Source organism: Buceros rhinoceros, unplaced genomic scaffold (genome assembly GCF_000710305.1).
Source record: "Buceros rhinoceros silvestris isolate BGI_N320 unplaced genomic scaffold, ASM71030v1 scaffold14666, whole genome shotgun sequence".
In the NCBI taxonomy this organism is placed as follows: Eukaryota; Metazoa; Chordata; class Aves; order Bucerotiformes; family Bucerotidae; genus Buceros; species Buceros rhinoceros.
The window spans coordinates 15,067-31,902 of record NW_010417033.1 but is presented as its reverse complement, the minus strand read 5'-3'; the positions used below and the strand labels follow the sequence as shown (position 1 = coordinate 31,902).

Genomic DNA, 16,836 nt, shown 5'->3' with positions numbered 1-16,836 from the left:
GAAAGAGACAGCAATGATGCTTTTCCCCAGAATCTGTAGACTCTGGACACCTTTTGTAAGTGGATTCCACAGTAATTTGGAGACATTGCCTGTCTGCATTGATCCCATATGCTGCTTCCTGGGGATTTAGCTCTTACCCATTCCAGCTCTGCTTAAAATGTGCTGCTGCTCTTTGTGGATGTAGTCAGAGTTGGCTGTCCCATAATTTTCATTCCACCAATATGGACTCCATAGCACAGAGACCCGCTGGTCCTCAAGAGACCTGAGGAGAACCACTCTCATGTATTTGCTTTTGCCTTGCCCTCACAACCTAAGCCTTCATCAGTGGTTTTGACTAGTTTAGTCCAGAAGGAGAGGCGTATGCAAGTGTAATTTCACTTGCCATTCCTTCACCCTTTGTGGCTTTCCTCTTTTTCTTTCTGCCTTCTGAACTTCATACAGAAAAAAAGCAGTGTAGCACCATAGGCTGATAGAGAGTACAAGTGACCGGCCTGGTGATCAGCGACCATTCAACCATGAGCAAGGACAAACAAGGGAGGCCTGATAGTGCTTCAGCCTTTAGGCTGCTGTCACAGCCTTTGACCATTTGTGCATGCCCTAGAGTTATGGGCAGAAGTATTTTAACAGCTGAATCCTTGCAGGACCCTTCCGTAAACCTCCATTCACAGGGCCATGAGAAGACAAAAATAATACTTGTTCAATTAACTTGACAGTGAAAAATAGTCATTGTTTTCTTTCTCATCAAAACAAGATGCTTGTGGCTGACATATTCCACTCAGGCTGTGGGATGGGATGAATCAAATTTGGTCTCCCACAATCTATTGCAATGCTACATCTGCTAAACTATTGTGAAGGAGATGTGAGAAAAGGACACTTCTTCTAGCAATCTTGCCATCTTTTTCTCTGAATTTGAAATTGCAGAAACGAGGGAGTGACCAAAAAGAGAACTGCATCTTGGCTGAATAGATTAAACTAAAAAATAATCCTACACATTTACCCAGGCTTTGAGAAAGATGAAAGGTTATATGTAGAAGCAATAAGTAAAAAAAAAAAAAGTTACTTAGGCCTGTGTTGAAAGATCGATAAGAGCTTAAGATCACATCCTTTTAAAAGAAAAAGAAAAAAAGGAAATAGATTATGTCAAGAATCTTTTCACATGGAACAATTCATATTGATCTCACGTGATACCCAAGATAAACAATGTCTATGATTAAGGATTAACATGAACAAAACATCACAAACAGGTTCTTCCTTAGAGTTTACTCTATTCATTTTATCTTTCAAATTTCATATTGCAGGGAGATTCAGGGGGCCCTCTGACATCTGAAGATGGCAATAAGTGGTTTTTGGTTGGCGTAACATCTTTTGGCTACAACTGTTCACTTCCCAAACGACCAGGAGTGTACGTTCGAGTCACCATGTTTGTGGACTGGATCAAAAATATCATCTATTAGCTTGATATTTTTAAATTACAGAAATAGAATGTAAAGGTTGAAAGTATACCATTGTATAATGATGTAAACCAGACTGGCATTTCAATCTCACAGTTTCTTACAGAAACTGAATAAGTATTTACATTTTGGGGAGGAATATGTGAATAATTAAGAAATCCATTACCAGCTGAGAGCAATATTTCAAAACAGATGCTGTGGTTGTGTCAATAAAGTTTTATCATTTTACTTTTTCTTTTAGATGAGACCTTGGGGAAACAGGTTCTTTGAACACCAGGGCTTTAAATACATAGTGGAGGGCTTTACAAAGCACAGGCAGTAAAAAAAATAAAGTTTGCAAACTGCAAATGCTTTATTGAAAAAAATGGTCTAAATTAATTTCAGCCTAACCATTATCTGTTTTTATGTTTTTACACTATATTTTTCAACATGCATTTTCATTTCAATACATAGTCAAAACTTCTCAGTAATCTCACACCTTATCAAAATGAAGGTATATGCTATCTTTTTAAACTGGGCTCATGGGAGTTCCTCTGTCTAGTCTATTACAAAAAAGCTCTGGAGTGAGGTTTATGGATTGTGCATAAAGGCTGATCATACATCATGCTGCTTTCTAATGAATAAACTGAATGTAAGCCAGAAGTTCTCTCTTGTGTAATTCATTTGGAATTAATAGAGTTAAATAAGGACTGAATAGAGCTTTTTAGTTTTCTTTTAAGGCAAGTGTTTTGGCAATTATTCAAGCAACTATAGATACGTGCTTGTGTACATCCAAGCACAGACTCACAATATTGCAACTTCCTCTCATAAAAAGTAATGTTTTTTAAAAACATCTGACAATAATGAGTATTAGCTATTCTTGGTGAATAAGAAGTAATCAGGTTCCCTTGATATATTAGATGCTTTTTCCGTACTGGTGATTTTTTAATACCAATTTTGTGCTTTGTATACAAACTGTCACGATAGCCCAATAGAGCATTCTAAAGGGTTTCTAAATAGGTTTCTTATTATAGTAAAATATAATTGTCTACTTGTTGAAATGCCTTAAATTTCATGGTTTCTTAATGTTAGTCTAATATGATGTATTTTCTTTATTTCTGTTTCCAGCCTAGTACAGGAATTTAATATTTTTTTAATTCCAAAATACTGTACAAAGACACAAAATGCTTTATAACTTACCGTGAATGTGCATCCACCCATATGCATGTAGGTGTATGATTTTTCGAAGGAGCTTCCACATTTGGTGCTTACAATGCTAAATGACGATATAACGTTTTCAAAATACAAGCCTAGCTTACAAACACAGTTTGGCAGTCACAGATGAAAAATATCAAGTCCTAAACTTTCAGGTCTTCATAAGCATTAGAGGACTAGGTTGGCACCAAAATATTTAGCTTTATCAATCCATCTGTGATGACAAGGAACACAGATGTAATTAAGCCAGAAAGAAGATAATAAGTGTTTTAGACACCTTCTTTCATATAAACCACAGGTTTTTTAACATTAAAATGTTAAAGTTGCAAAATCTATCTTTTGCAGTGGACTGCTATTCCTCCTGTTGCTTTTCTTCACTTGAAAACAGCCACTGAAAATAAAGCGCATTCAGTATAAATTGACTCAGATGAAGCAATTACATTAAAATGCTTAATTAAAATGTGATGTGATTTCTACAATATTTACCATACATCACTACTGTAAATTGTGTTTCAGTCTGTTAATGAAATACATGAGCCAACTCAAAGCAGATCCAGTCACTAGACAATGTGCTTCCCAGAAATACAGTAAAATACTTCTGTTTGTGTATTTTTTACTTCCCAAAATGCAAAGCACAGATGTATTTTGAGGTGTACATTAATAAACCATCCCATCAGACTAAAAAAATCTCCTATTATAAACTCTGGTTTAGAAACATATCTGTGATATAGACTAGTATAGTTAAAAAAAAACATTTTATTTCAACTAATTTCTGTCTAGATAAAAATAACATAACCTTAAGTTGACCATATTCTGTCCTTCATTCAGCATCCATTTCTTCAGTTGCCTGTATATTAACCAGTTGTTACTTTGTTGAAACACATGGGCAGCACGAATCATTTTCAATGGAGTCACGGTTCCAAGATGTTTTGACATGGAGGGTGGAAGCTTGATGCAGATTTACATTTGCTTGCACCCAAAAAAGGTTAAAATATTAAAGAAGGTAGAGTTTTCTCTCTCAAATGCTTCTTGTTTGCAAAAGGCCAAGATCACTATGGGAAAATAAAAAAATTATATTCCCCAGGGAAAATAGTAGCCATGGGAGTATAATGTTTTTAAAATGCCAATTAAAATTGCACAATTAGTAGTACTGAATTTTAAATGTTTTTTTCTTTACTCAAAAATTGATACACATTTGTCTCAAACTCAAAGCTATGGTCAACATCAGCTAGCACAGTGTAAGCACCCCAAAGAGTAAAACAGTTTTGCATTTCTCCTCCACTTCCATCCAGCAGTAGTTTTGAATCTGTTTTAATGCAAAGCCAACTGGCTCAAACTTATGCTCTCGAACTCTTGCTGCAACTGCAGCAAAGCCCCTTAACCTTCTGCTATCGCACCACACTGTCACCAACAAATCAGCTAGAGTGCTGTTGTTACCACCCTGAGATCTGCTCCTAATGACTGGTAAAACCATTCTCATGGCACAGAAGGCTCTTAAGGAACCAGAGAGAATGGGCCTTAATGATGTTAGTAACAACTCTAAAAGAAGACTTTAAATGCATCAGGGTTACTTCTAAAAATGTCTATCAATTAAGGTAATTAACACCTTACAAGCTGATAGTTTCAGTAATGTTGAGATCAATCTATTAGTGCCACTTCCAAGAAAAGCCATTTGTCTTCTATTAGCTATATTTAAATGATCCTTAATGTCTTTTTTACATAGATTTACTGAAACAAGTAATTTTAATCTTAAATGCTTGCCCATTTTGATATTACTTTTTCTGCTCAGAAAAAGTAAAAAATATTCTACATAAATTACAACTAATGGCTGCCTCCAAAGAACACCTTATTAAGGAGGTATCACTTGCCAAGTAATTTATGTTGACCTTGGACCATTATGTCAAGAAGTTGCGGTCATTCCCTGGCAAAATAGATTCATTATACGACATCAACTGACTTTTACGAATACTTGAATTTTGCCACATTAGATTGTTATCACAACATGATGGCTACTCTGCCAGTGACCATGTTAATATTCAATAAAACAATCTGTGTGCCTGAGGATCAAAAGCTGAGTTAAGTGTGCAAATAAATACTAAACAAACGTTTTGTATCAAACATTTATGCAAAGATAAATAATTGTTACACTGTAAAATTGTCAGTTCCATTTACAGTACATCAACTAGGTTACAATGCATGAGAGACTAAAGAAAACAAAGAGGGTTTGTTTAACTACAAACTGTCTTAAAACTGATATACATTGTAGATATTTCCCCATAAAAATCTCAAATGTTCTGTTCATTTCATTGCTTACCACTAGCTAACTTACATTTCCTAGCAAAATAAACACATACCCTTTATTTAGCATGGCATATTTTGTTACTGAATTAATAATCAAACATTATATAAAAATGATCTGAACATTTGCCTCAAGGGGGAGCTTACAGTTCATTCTTGTAGATCCTTTGCATTTTCAAGCCATTCCAAGCTCATTCTTCAAAGACATTATAATACAGCCTGACTGCAAAATGTTATTTTTGCTTTGTTCTCAGTCAGTAAATTGTTATACCTCCATGCTACTGTCCTTTCTAGGCGTCTTTGAAATCCATAGTGTGGACTGGTTTGGACTGGTTTTTGTTCTTCCTTTACTGAAAAATAAAAATATAAACTTTTTCAGTGCATGTGAGCCTTTGCAGGTTTGTGATCAGACCTGGTTATTTCATCCCCTATTTGAAGACCATTTTTATTGCTTTCATGACATAGGTTCCTGTCCAGGAAAGGGTCATGCCCATGCTGCACCAAGCTTAGCACTGCAGCAGTGGGTCGAGATGAGCAACTGTTACCGAAGCTACCAGACCACCCTCCTTAGCAGCACTCCTCCCAGGAACTGAACTGACTTGGCCCGTACTTGTTCATTTATTTATTTGTTCAGTTCACATTCAACCACACCTACTCGTACAGCGTGGTCTGTTCAGAGATGGGTGTGGACACCAGTTGACCACGGTGGTGGGAGGCTGGGCACTTCCTTTGTCTGGGGGGACATATGGGGAAGAGAAGCACACAGGCCCCCAAGCCCATGTCCAACATGCTCAGGGTGGAGACCACCCACCCCTGAGGGGGCTACCATAACCCTGCCCATGCGCATCCTGGAGCTGCAACCCCGTAACAACAGAACACTGTTAGGTGCCAGTGTACACCAGAAAGCCTCTTCCCTTCAGGGCTTGACCTAACATCTAATGAAGTAATGGTGCATGAATCAGTCCTAGCAATGAATGACTGGTAGAAAGCTTCCTTAGGCCTAGTTTTCATTCAAAACTGTCAATATTAGTTTTTGTGGGGTTTTTTTTTAACAAAAAAAAGATAAAACTGGTTTCAAAAGTACTTGCTCTGCAATGCTGCAAAAATATTCACTCTAATCTTTACAGAGAGCCCTGAGGTACCCTGTAAGTTGATGCCAGTCTTTCCACATAGCTAGCATCTCTGCTACGACAGCCACAACACACCATCTTCCCTCACTTAGATGGCAGATGACAGTGCACGGCAGTCTACTGAAAAGAAGAGGCACTTAATGAACCACTGCAGCTGCATTTCAATCAAAATGTTCAGCCTCTGGCCAGAATATTTCATATTGATTTTTTTTCCAGTTAAGTTAAAAAAAAAAAAAAGGAGGAAAAGCAGTCCCACAATTCTGTAAGTTGGAAACCTGGGAGTCAAGATCCTAACAGTCCTATACGTAGTTTTATTCCTTTCCTGGTGTGCAATTATAAGTGAGTATGGGTTGATTTAAAATGTACTTTGAGGAAGCTGGATGATACATTAGTTTTTAGTTCCTCCAGACTTAAAGCTAAAGTCCTACAAAGTAGTGCATTATGTACCTGAGCCCATTGGAGTAAGTGAAAAGACTCCCATTGGTTTCAGCGGACTTTAGATCAGGCCACAATGCTATAAACAAAGCAACTGCAAGGAATCAAGAACTCTAAGTGATTCTTCCTTTAACAACTGATTCACTACTTCCAGATGAATACTGGAAAATCAGGCATAGTTTGTAAATTAATGATGAAATGCTTTGAATGGGAAGTCCTTGCCACGAAGCAGGAACAATTTCTAAATACCTTGGATCAGAACTTTAGCTGTATAAAATGAGCTTATCTTCAGCGAACCTACGCTGATATTCAACAGCTATACATCTGGTTCAGGAAAGAGGTTTTAGTAAGTCAAGTAAGGAAGATGCACCAAATAGATTGAGCATATTGCTGTTTTGACCATCAAATGCAATCATAGAAACTGAGAAATATACCAGGTTGGAATTTAAACTTTCTGCAAGGCATTCAGATGATAATGGAGATGGGTCTTTGAAGCAGTTTCTCCTTGCTTCCCTGGAAAAAATGAAAGGGAGAGCATCTAAGCATGAATGAGCTGATCATTTCCCTGTAGCTAGTGGAAGATGTTTTGTTTCGCCTTATCGCTACCCTTTATGAGCCCAACGCCAGGCAAAATTAGTTCATGACCTTTCAAGCTAGGCATGTCCTGGTTGGCCATGGATTGTGGCTTTCAGAGGAAAGGTCACCATGCTGTGGAAGCCTAAAAAAGAATGAGAAGTCAGGTTCATTTGGAAAGTTGGGGATCCCTCCTTCCCCAGCAGGACTGAATCCCTTTCCTAAAGCTCAACAGTGTCCAGCTGATAAGGTCGGTGTTTGCCTCTTTTTTTTAATTTGCTTTTCGCCAAAGAACTGTGTATTTGTGATGAACCAAAATGATTCGCAAGGTAGGTCATATGTGGAAATATAACTGAAAACAGATGGGGAAACATTTTTAAAAAACAAAGTTCTGTTTCAACAGATAAAAAAGATAATACTTCATTTTTGGGGATACCAGAATATCCTCTTTTGACTTAAATGAATCATAAAGAAAATTTGTTGTATTTTCTTTAGTTAAAAGCTTGAATGCAACCCAAACTAAACATTCTGGGGGAAAAAAAAAAATCTGTTTTGATTCAAATTCATTTTCTCCCTGATTTTTGCATCATTTAATCTACCAAACTAATCAGCTGACAGAAAAAGCAGTCTTCCAAGGTGACTTTCCAATATGTGTATCATGCAACCTTTAAGTCTTGGAAGTTCAGATGAATTACTTCTGGATGAACTGCTATAGCATCACAGGCCTGATCAAAGCCCACTGAAGTCAACACTACTATTTCTATTGATTTCAGTGTGCCATGTTTTCCCAGGAGTATTTGAGCCCTGAACGTCCTCTGGGGAGAAAAAGAGCTGCCAGAACACGTACATCATACTTACCAAGAAAACCATGCCCACTGTAATAAAGGCTTCAGATTTAGATTACTTATATGAATGCTGCTGTAATACATACGATTCCCTTATTCTTTTGGTTTTAAGCTTCCAAGCTTCTAGAGGCTCAGTGCCCAGGTTTGGATACAACTTTTCACAAGCATGAATCTGCCTGCCATAAGACTTGTTGGAAAATGCACATTTTCCTTATAGGAAAGTGTGTAAATTTAGTTTATGATGCAGACCTCATAACAACTTTTCTTTATGATTACTTGTTTCAAACAGGCACATTATTAAGGAGTGCTGTGAACATCACCATACACTCATATATATATATAAGCAGACTTGACATTTAGAGTGTTTTCTCACTTGAAATAAGATATTTCATCTATCTGCAGAAAATGTTAAATAAAAACCACAAGGAAAAATTAAAGACTAAAAATAAAGAGGAATTTTTTTCTAATTTCCTAAAACAGTGATATCATATTCCTTACTAGTATTCCTGCTCTTCAAGAGGGATAACAGCTTGTGAATCTGTTTATTATTCTTGTTATTTTACCAAAATAGTTTTTATCCATAAAACATATTTCTGTTTAAAGTTTTCTGGATTACATAAACTTGAGAATGCCTTCTGAAAAAAACCTGCAGAGTGAAAAGTATCCTTGAAATTCTCAGAAAGACTAGTTCAGAAAAAAAAAATAGTAAGTTGTGCTATCTTGGTATATCATACTTTGGGAAAGGTAAGAAGTCCAAAAAATTTTAAAGCAAGAATCAAGACATATCCTGTTTCGTAGACTGAAATGTCTCCCATTTGCATAATAGTATGTCTGTTTGATACTACATCTATGTTCACATAGCTATTTACTTCATGCATCTTCTTTAGCAGATACATGATGTACAAAGCACTTGCACTGGCATGTGGCTCAAAACGTTTCTGCTTTTTGTCTTCAATTTGTGTGCTCCAGTGGCCCATCTCTTGCTTGTATGGTGTGTACACTGGCACACCATTAAACAGCTGCTGGCCCCTAGGTTTATCTTTGCACAAACTGCCCTTTCATTCAGAAAGTGGGGCGAGTTCGAGAATCAGTGAAGACCCTGCTATTGTCTCCTATAGCTCAGGTGCTGTATAGGTGGTAATCATGATGGAAGACGTGAAGCACTGACAGTAGCTCTGACTATCCAATGGTCAGCAATGACATCTTCGTCAGAAACAGGTGACGTCCTAACGGCAATATACTCTGAGAGACCTGGAAATATTTCAGCATGTTGTGGAAAAACCTGAAGGTGAATGTTCAGCTGCAACAGCTGTAAACTACTTGGATTTTAATAGATGAAAACATGCTTATTTGTATATTTGGAGACAGAGGTAAGCAGTCTTTCAGTATGAATAGCTTGTCAATGGAAATATGAATTCCGCATTATAAGACCATTATGGATTAGTATATTTTACCTTTTATGAAGCATCTGGAAACAGCAAGTCCCAAAAGCCACCAATATCAACAGCAGTAGTGGTATAGTGGGTATTACGACATAAATTAGATTTGGAATTATACCTACAACAAAAAAGTTCTCATTTAAGTCCCCTGTGTTGAAATACTCTTAATCATGTGAGTAAAAATCCAGAGAAATACATCAGAAATAGAGTAACTTACACAAAAGAATATTCACACATTTCTTCTTTAGGAAGAGCCCCAAAAAGGTATATCAAGAATAAAATAGTACTTCTCCAGTGATGTGCAAAATATATCTAAAGGACTTAAATTCCCATATTTTTTATATGGATCAACATAAGATTTCTAATTATGTAATTGAAAATTCAAATATTTTTAAAAAGAGTACATTTTACAGCCAATTATTTTTACAGTTCCTATAACCTGCCTAGTCAGTTGCCCTTCCATGCTGGATTCCCACCCGTGCAGGACCACAAGAGGAACAGACACCCTGCTCTTGTCTCCCCTTAAAAGACAGATGTACACTCTTCTTGACTAATCAGGAAAGAGCTAAAACTGCTCCTGTGCAGGTCCCTGGACAAGACGAGTAGGAAATGGCACAAGCTGGGACTCTGTTTTCTGCCTACAACAGAGGATGGGGTCTACAATTTCCAGAAGAGTCTGACTGTTTTTCAGTAACTATACATCCGTGTTTTATAACAGGATACATTTAACGTACAAATGTGGAGGTTTTCTTACCCATTGTCCTCTTTGAACATATTTTTGCTAGAAAGAATAAATTTGAATAGGTTGGGTTTATGAGTTTTAGATACGGAGTCTTTGCACGGTTTGCATAAACAGTATTAGCGATTTCAAAATACAGTTTGTCAGTACATCCATTCCTCTGGAGTTACAAACAACAGGAACATCAGTTAGGAAATGGGCTCAAATCCAGCTAACTAGGGTGGAAATTGAGCATCAGCTTTCCATAATCCCATGGTGTCATCCTGTAAAATCCTGAGTTGCTTCTTAGAGATGTTCAATTCCTTGAATTAAAGCCATGCTACATCTCTTCATGAATGTCAGGACTCTGTTCAGGACATAAATTGCAAAACGAAGTAGCTAGGGGCATCACAGCAAGTTCCTAGGTAGCTGGTATGCGTTTTCAAAATACCAAGTGCCATCTCTGCTAAAAATCTCAGCAAAGGACTTGGGGGAGGTAAGGCACAGTTCCTATTCTGCAGACTACTGAAAACTTCATGCCCTATCTGTTAGGAAAGATTCATTTGTGCCTTTTTGTGAGACCTAAGGATCAGATATAAAAGATAATATATGCACAATATGTTTTTACATGTGTTGAGGAAGAGGTGGGGAGATGGGGAGAGGCAAGGAACTGGTTACCACAGCCTAGGAGATGCTCCCCAGCTGGGTGAACACTGGTGAAATCCTGTGTCTTGGCAGAGACTTATCAGGGTCAGAGACAGCAGTGCAAGGACTGCTTAACTGTAGATTTGGATCAAAGTTTGGGGAGACACGGAAACAATCTGTTTCCACAGTTACAAATAGGACTGACACAACTCTTGAAACGTTATACAAAAGTACATGTTTTCAGGGCACTTCCTGGGGAAATAGACTGCTTCCTCCCACTGACAAAAATAGAAATTGTCAAAGATTAAATTAACTGAGTCCACTGTTAATATTTTTACCAGAACACTACATTTATATGAACACGTTACCTGTTTCAGTAGCAATAACATGATACTGATCTTCCGGTTTGCTCGTGTCATAAGGATTTCCCGCTGGCACTGTTGGAAAAATATCTGAAAAGGATATCAGGGATTTTAGGAAAATAATGAGTAAAAAATATGTTGTTATGATGTTAATAAAATTATAGTAATTAAATCTTAATTTATATTGGAAAAATTAACATTTTCAGGATAGATTAAACTGCTGGATAAAAACACGTAAAGAGTATTTTATTGCAAAATTGGGATTTGCATCTGGAACAAGAATTATGAGCAGTGTTATTCTGAACAATAGCCATATATTTGTAGCTATTGCTCTCTAAAGAATTCATTTTTCCTATGTTCCAGTTCTAAACTATGCCTGTTAAGCTTGAGTAATTTTTGAGGTCCTTGTAAGCTATCCTTATAATTATGCATTTACCATTGCAACTCAATTTAATGTTTCAAAATTTCTTACCGTAATCTGGCTCCGCTCTGTCTCCTAATTCTTTTTCTAAGACATTATCTGTTAAATCAATATTTGAAATCGATTGTTGAAGAATGAAAAATGTGTGTAATAAAACAGATGTTTTCATTATTTTGCATGCAGTATCACTGAAACAGATAAATTCTCAAAATTGTTTAATTCTTCAGCATTTAATCTTCTTATCAAAGACTATTTGTAAACTAGTGTCAAATAATTTCTAGTTCATACTTTTTTGCTCCTTAAAAAAGGGCTATGGTTTATCCTAGTTCAAATTCTCAGTGGCCTCTGCTAGGATACTGGCTCCATTACCGAATCCCTTAATTTCTTGTGCTGAATAAAACTCCTAACATATTCAAAGGTTCATTGGTGCAGATGATCCTCAAACAATACAAGTGTCCTGTCCTGATAAACACAAAATGCTGGGAGAAATCAAAACAGCAATAAAGTCTACTAGAACAAAGACAATTATTTCATCTACTCTGGTAGACACTGGATAAACATTTGGCCATATATAAAGAAAGATATCAAAAATACCACAAAGAACTGAGTTGCTGGCTCTAGACAGCAGAAGAGGAGATGAGTTTTTAATTTGATTGCATAATCAAACCTACAGGAGCTGGACAGGAACTAAATGTGGTTGCAATTACCAATGTCTAATTAAGTTTAAGATCACTGAATGATCAATATGATCTAAAGACAGACAGAACATTGCAACAGTAAATGCTGTCAAGGGAGGTACTATAAAAAGGGCTTAGAAAAATGAAATGTAGCTGCTGCTTAAGCAAGAGCACTGCCCTAAACTTGCCACTGATACAATTAGATGCAACTTCAGCATGGTCACCTGAAACCTCTGTATTTTGGACTATGACTGGTATCATACACCATATACTCAAAAAAGACAGGAAAGTTGTGAAAAACAAGATACTCGGCAAAATTAAATTCAATGTGCATGTGGCACTTTAATATTCCTGGCAAAATGGATGTATTTTGTATTGCAAATGGCTTTTGTTGAAGCTATTACAGTGATTTGCAGGGAAAATAAAGGTCATTTGAAAGTCTCATTAGGTTTTAGATAGCAAATGTAATTTTCTGACAAACACTGTGGTACTTTCTTCAGGCAGTGAAAGAAATGTCATTTATATACATTTATGCATCTACTCCTCTTCTGCATGCAATAGAAAAATACATTTCTGAAGAATTGTCTGTTTTGCTAAAGAGCACAATTCCAACAGCTTGAAAAATAAATAGCTACTATTCTGTAGTACTGTATTTAGCTGCATAACAATGTCAGTCCTAATAATAATCCACCTATATATTGTTTGCCTTATTATATGCCTCCTTATGCACTGGTAATCCATTCCTACATAGTGAAAGAAATATAAATTCATTTTCATTGTTATTGTTATCACTTTGTTTTCTGCTGGTCCAAAATATCTGGCATTTTTTCAGATGGTGAAAGCAACAGGAAAAAAATATGTATTTATCACATCTCTGGCAACTAGTTCACTATTACAGAATAATAATAAAAAACACTTTGTTTTTAATAGTATGAAATATACTTAAAACTGAGCCCTTTTAATCAAACCTGCATTTTCTGAAATAAAATTGTCATTTTAACAAGTTAAAACATTTTTATTGCGGTATTTTACTTCAAAATAATTGTGATCAGTTATAAAAGTGATAAAATTGTACGCCACAGTTCCTTGAACCGCCTGCACGACCAAGATGATAACTGATCACCATAAATAGTTCCTAATAATTTTAGCAGCAGGAACAGATTTGAGGGGTGAGAGTAAAATGTGCAAGTATATCAAACCTTCCAAGTATTTAATATTTGCTTGCAATATTAATTGCCATTAATATCCCCATTAAGAAATTAAACAAAGAGAAAGCTATCTACCCACCAAAACCAGGAGGAAGAAAATCGCCTGGATCTCTACAGAGAGTGTGATTACTGCTAGATCATGAGCATAGAGAAGGCAGGTAGGAAACCGCAGAATTAGGTAGGTCAAATAGCTCCTCAAATAGAGTAGGATTTCATATGCATTCTGACTTTCAGCTTACTTTTTGAAAAGCAAACACCATAAATGATTTGAAAATATTTTCACAATCCTGCTGAGAAACATGTTTTTATTTACTGTAAGTACCACCAAAAGCAGAATCTGTTACAGGCTCAACCTGAAAGTTTACTTTTCACGTCCCTTTTCTGTTTGCACACAGTTCTAGTTTATAGCTCATGTTTCCTCTACTGACATACACAGAACCTATGTCATGTCTGGAAGCACAGCCAAATTGCTCAAGAGCTGGCTTTTTCTGTCACCATCTGAACTGGTGTGCATCTGCTTTTCATATCTGTAAGTCTACGTGCATGAATGCAGAGTTTTCTTCTTGCTGGTCTGGATTACATTCTTTGAGCAAAAACTTTTTGAAACAGTCATCACACCTAAGTTGGTATAAAAAGGCAGAGAGGTCTGCAACTAAAAGGACAGTGTAATTTTTTTTTACAGTAGGACCAAGAGATGTCTTGGTCATCCTACTTGATAGCGAGCAAGGTAAGTAGAAAATGACCACTTGAAACACTTTGTGAAGAATAAAATAACTAGTGAATGAGTTAAAATAAACCTGCATGATAGTGCAGCTAACCTTGAAAACGTTCTTACTGGCAACAGATAGGTTTATTTAAATTATTACTAGATTTGATATGTTACATCCTCTGTTAATGACAGCTCAGGCACTGACACACCAAAGGAATCAGTACCACAGGCCACAAGACATTTGCAGATTCCTTTAGAAAAATGGTTGCCTCTTGTTTTGTAAGGAAATGTCCCACATGTGAAATATAACTTCAGTTTCACCCACCTGGGCCATACTTGCAGATAAAGTTGTGCTTCATGTTGCATCTATCATCATTCCATTGATAAAGGTATGGCCCTCCCAGACCAGGGTTTGCAGTTGGTTGATGATACATCACAACACAGGCTTCACTTCCACAGGAAGGCTCATCTGTATACCAATTTCTAGTGGTACAATAAAGACACACTTTCAGATGATGAAGGCAAGGTTCATCAGCATGCCAAGGAAAGGAGAATGAAAACGCGTCAAACCCAATGGCCCCATCCTCTTCAGAGATATGTTGCATTTCCCACAACTCCTCTGCGAAAGGAGTTTAGGCCTAGGATCCATACCTCTGGATCTTAAAAAAAAAAAATTCTAGCAAGTTGAAGCATCTTTGCAGAAATAACACCCTACCACCCTGCTACACGTTTTCCCTTCTATCTGATTCTTACCTGTCCCTTTGCCCTGAGCCCTGTGAGCTGCTGCTCCTGTAGTCTTTGGCTTAATCAGGAAATTAAAGGCTCTTAAAAAGACATGGTAGAGGCAGAACAACCTACGCTAAATAACATGCATTAATTTACTTCGTGGCTGGCTCATTGATTTAAGGCGGCCAGAGTCTTGCAGAGCTTGTCAGCCTGTTTTCAAACCTCCAAGCACCATTACAGAGGCAAACTCGTGAAACAGGAGCAAAGAAAATTGCAGGCTGAAGCCACAGTATGCCATACTTCTGCAGCTTAAAATTCAAACCCCTGGTTGCCAGTTCCTCTTTATCTATAGAAGTTAAGGAGGGATGCTACTAGCTTCATGGGGCAGCAAGCCTTCAAGCTTCTTTCTAGAAGACCTGACTTGCTGGGCATTTCACTCTCCGTTTCTTTCCATGACACCTTCTCAATAAGCAGTTTTACAGACTGTCCATGTCCAACCCATGTCCAGGGCTAAACTATAGCTGTTGCTCGATCACTCGATGACCCTTCCTCAGCAGAGGAGGGGGAATCAAGAAAAGGAGAGGAGACCCATGGGTTGAAATGAAAATAGATTCAATGAAACAACAAAATACTATTAATACTAATGCCAACACAAAGCATACAAAACTATACTCAGCCCAGGGAGCATAAAGCAGTCACAATAAATGGGAAAGCAATTGTCGGGAGCAGAATGGTAAGTACGCCCCTCCAGGAATGGGGAGAAGCAAAAGGAAGAGGGGGACAAGCCCCCGTCCTCACCGAGCATCCCCCTTTACAGTGAGCATGGTGTTTATGGTATGGGATACGCATGTGCGCCAGCTTGGGTCAGTTGCCCTGGCTTTTGCCCCTCCCAGCTTAAGCTCCTGGCTGACTCGAAACTGCTAATGGACTGCATGCCATGGCCAGACTATGATTGTAGTCCAGCAAATCCAGGACGCAGACTTACCTGAATGGTGAAATACTTCCATCAGCCCATTGGTAGAGGTCAGGGCAAGCACTTGAGGTGGCTAGTCCATCGCCACTTCTCCACAACCCAATCCAGAAATCACCATCAGAAATCCCAGAGCCTGATTTAGTGAGGTTTTGCAACATGTTTTCTATTAGCTGCTGCTCAGCTTCACTTTCCAAGCTCAGTAACGCCCCACCATCAATTTCACAAGCTTGGCGGGCCTCCTGAAAGCCCACACGTCTAGACAAGTCCTGGAAATAAGCTAACTTGTAACAAGAACGCTTGAAGTTGCCATAGCATACCTTCTGACCTGAAAAATATAAATATAAAAGCATTTAGCATATAGTAACAAATAACACAACTAAAAAAAATACATATATAATACAGCACAGCATGCATACAGTGATGGAGAAGGACAGGTTTTTTATTGTGCCCCAGTCTAAAAGGACTCAAGGTGATTCACTGACACTGCTGAAGACCTTAACTTTAGTTTAAATTGAAAATATCATACAGTTCATGGGAATCTCTGGCTTTCTTCCCAAGGTCTGTGAAACTCACCAAGACACAGAAGACTCCCACTAACTTAAGAAAAACATTCTCTACTTTAATGACAGTACCATCAGGGCACTCTGTTAAAGCCAGGATCTGTTTGGAGAGTATTTTCCTAACTACTTCATAGTAACAGGCCAGCTCCATTTTTACTTTGTAATCAAAGCTATTTGATGAGAAAAAAAATATTTAAAGTTCTCAATTTTAGTGGCAACAAGTAACTAGCAGTTTCTTGATTCTGTTCTCTAATCTTGAGTCCTATCAACAAGGACTTCATAGATGCTCTTTGCTATAATATATCTAAGTGCAACCCATAAAGGTGTATGGAAGGGAAGTGTTTGCCCCTTTAAGGGTAAGTGGTCAGTGACTTTTTCAGTGCAAAAAGGAATAATAACTAGAAAAGGAAGAAAATATACAGACACAAACCTGACAGGAGAACATAATGGAGAAAAACCAGATAAAAACCCC

General features: G+C 37.4%; 2 protein-coding genes across 2 annotated transcripts in view; one reads left to right on the top strand and one right to left on the bottom strand.

Moving 5' to 3' along the window:
- Nucleotides 1–1,454, top strand: part of LOC104495106 (enteropeptidase-like) — a gene marked incomplete at its 5' end in the record, with an annotated part of 5,519 nt that extends 4,065 nt beyond the window's left edge. Inside the window, one exon of the mRNA XM_010138035.1 lies at nucleotides 1,299–1,454. Within this exon, the coding sequence (XP_010136337.1) occupies nucleotides 1,299–1,454 (156 nt within the window). The remainder of the gene's footprint in view (nucleotides 1–1,298) is intronic.
- Nucleotides 1,455–4,755: 3,301 nt separating this feature from the next.
- Nucleotides 4,756–16,515, bottom strand: CHODL (chondrolectin). Its single transcript, XM_010138034.1, has 7 exons — nucleotides 16,437–16,515; nucleotides 15,817–16,129; nucleotides 14,431–14,588; nucleotides 11,563–11,610; nucleotides 11,097–11,180; nucleotides 9,381–9,483; nucleotides 4,756–5,293 (listed from the first exon to the last, which is right to left on the bottom strand). The coding sequence occupies exons 1-7, from the start codon at nucleotides 16,513–16,515 to the stop codon at nucleotides 5,209–5,211; spliced, it is 870 nt and encodes a 289-aa protein (XP_010136336.1). The 3' UTR covers nucleotides 4,756–5,208.
- Between the last annotated feature and the right edge of the window lie 321 nt (nucleotides 16,516–16,836).

Coding starts and splice junctions, on each gene's coding strand:
- CHODL (XM_010138034.1), bottom strand. CDS start 16,515: ATGGAGCTGGCCTGTTACTATGAAGTAGTTAGGAAAATACTCTCCAAA. Junction 16,130..16,436: donor TTTAACAGAGTGCCCTGATG/GTACTGTCATTA, acceptor TATATTTTTCAG/GTCAGAAGGTATGCTATGGC. Junction 11,611..14,430: donor TATCTGCAAGTATGGCCCAG/GTGGGTGAAACT, acceptor TTGATTTAACAG/ATAATGTCTTAGAAAAAGAA.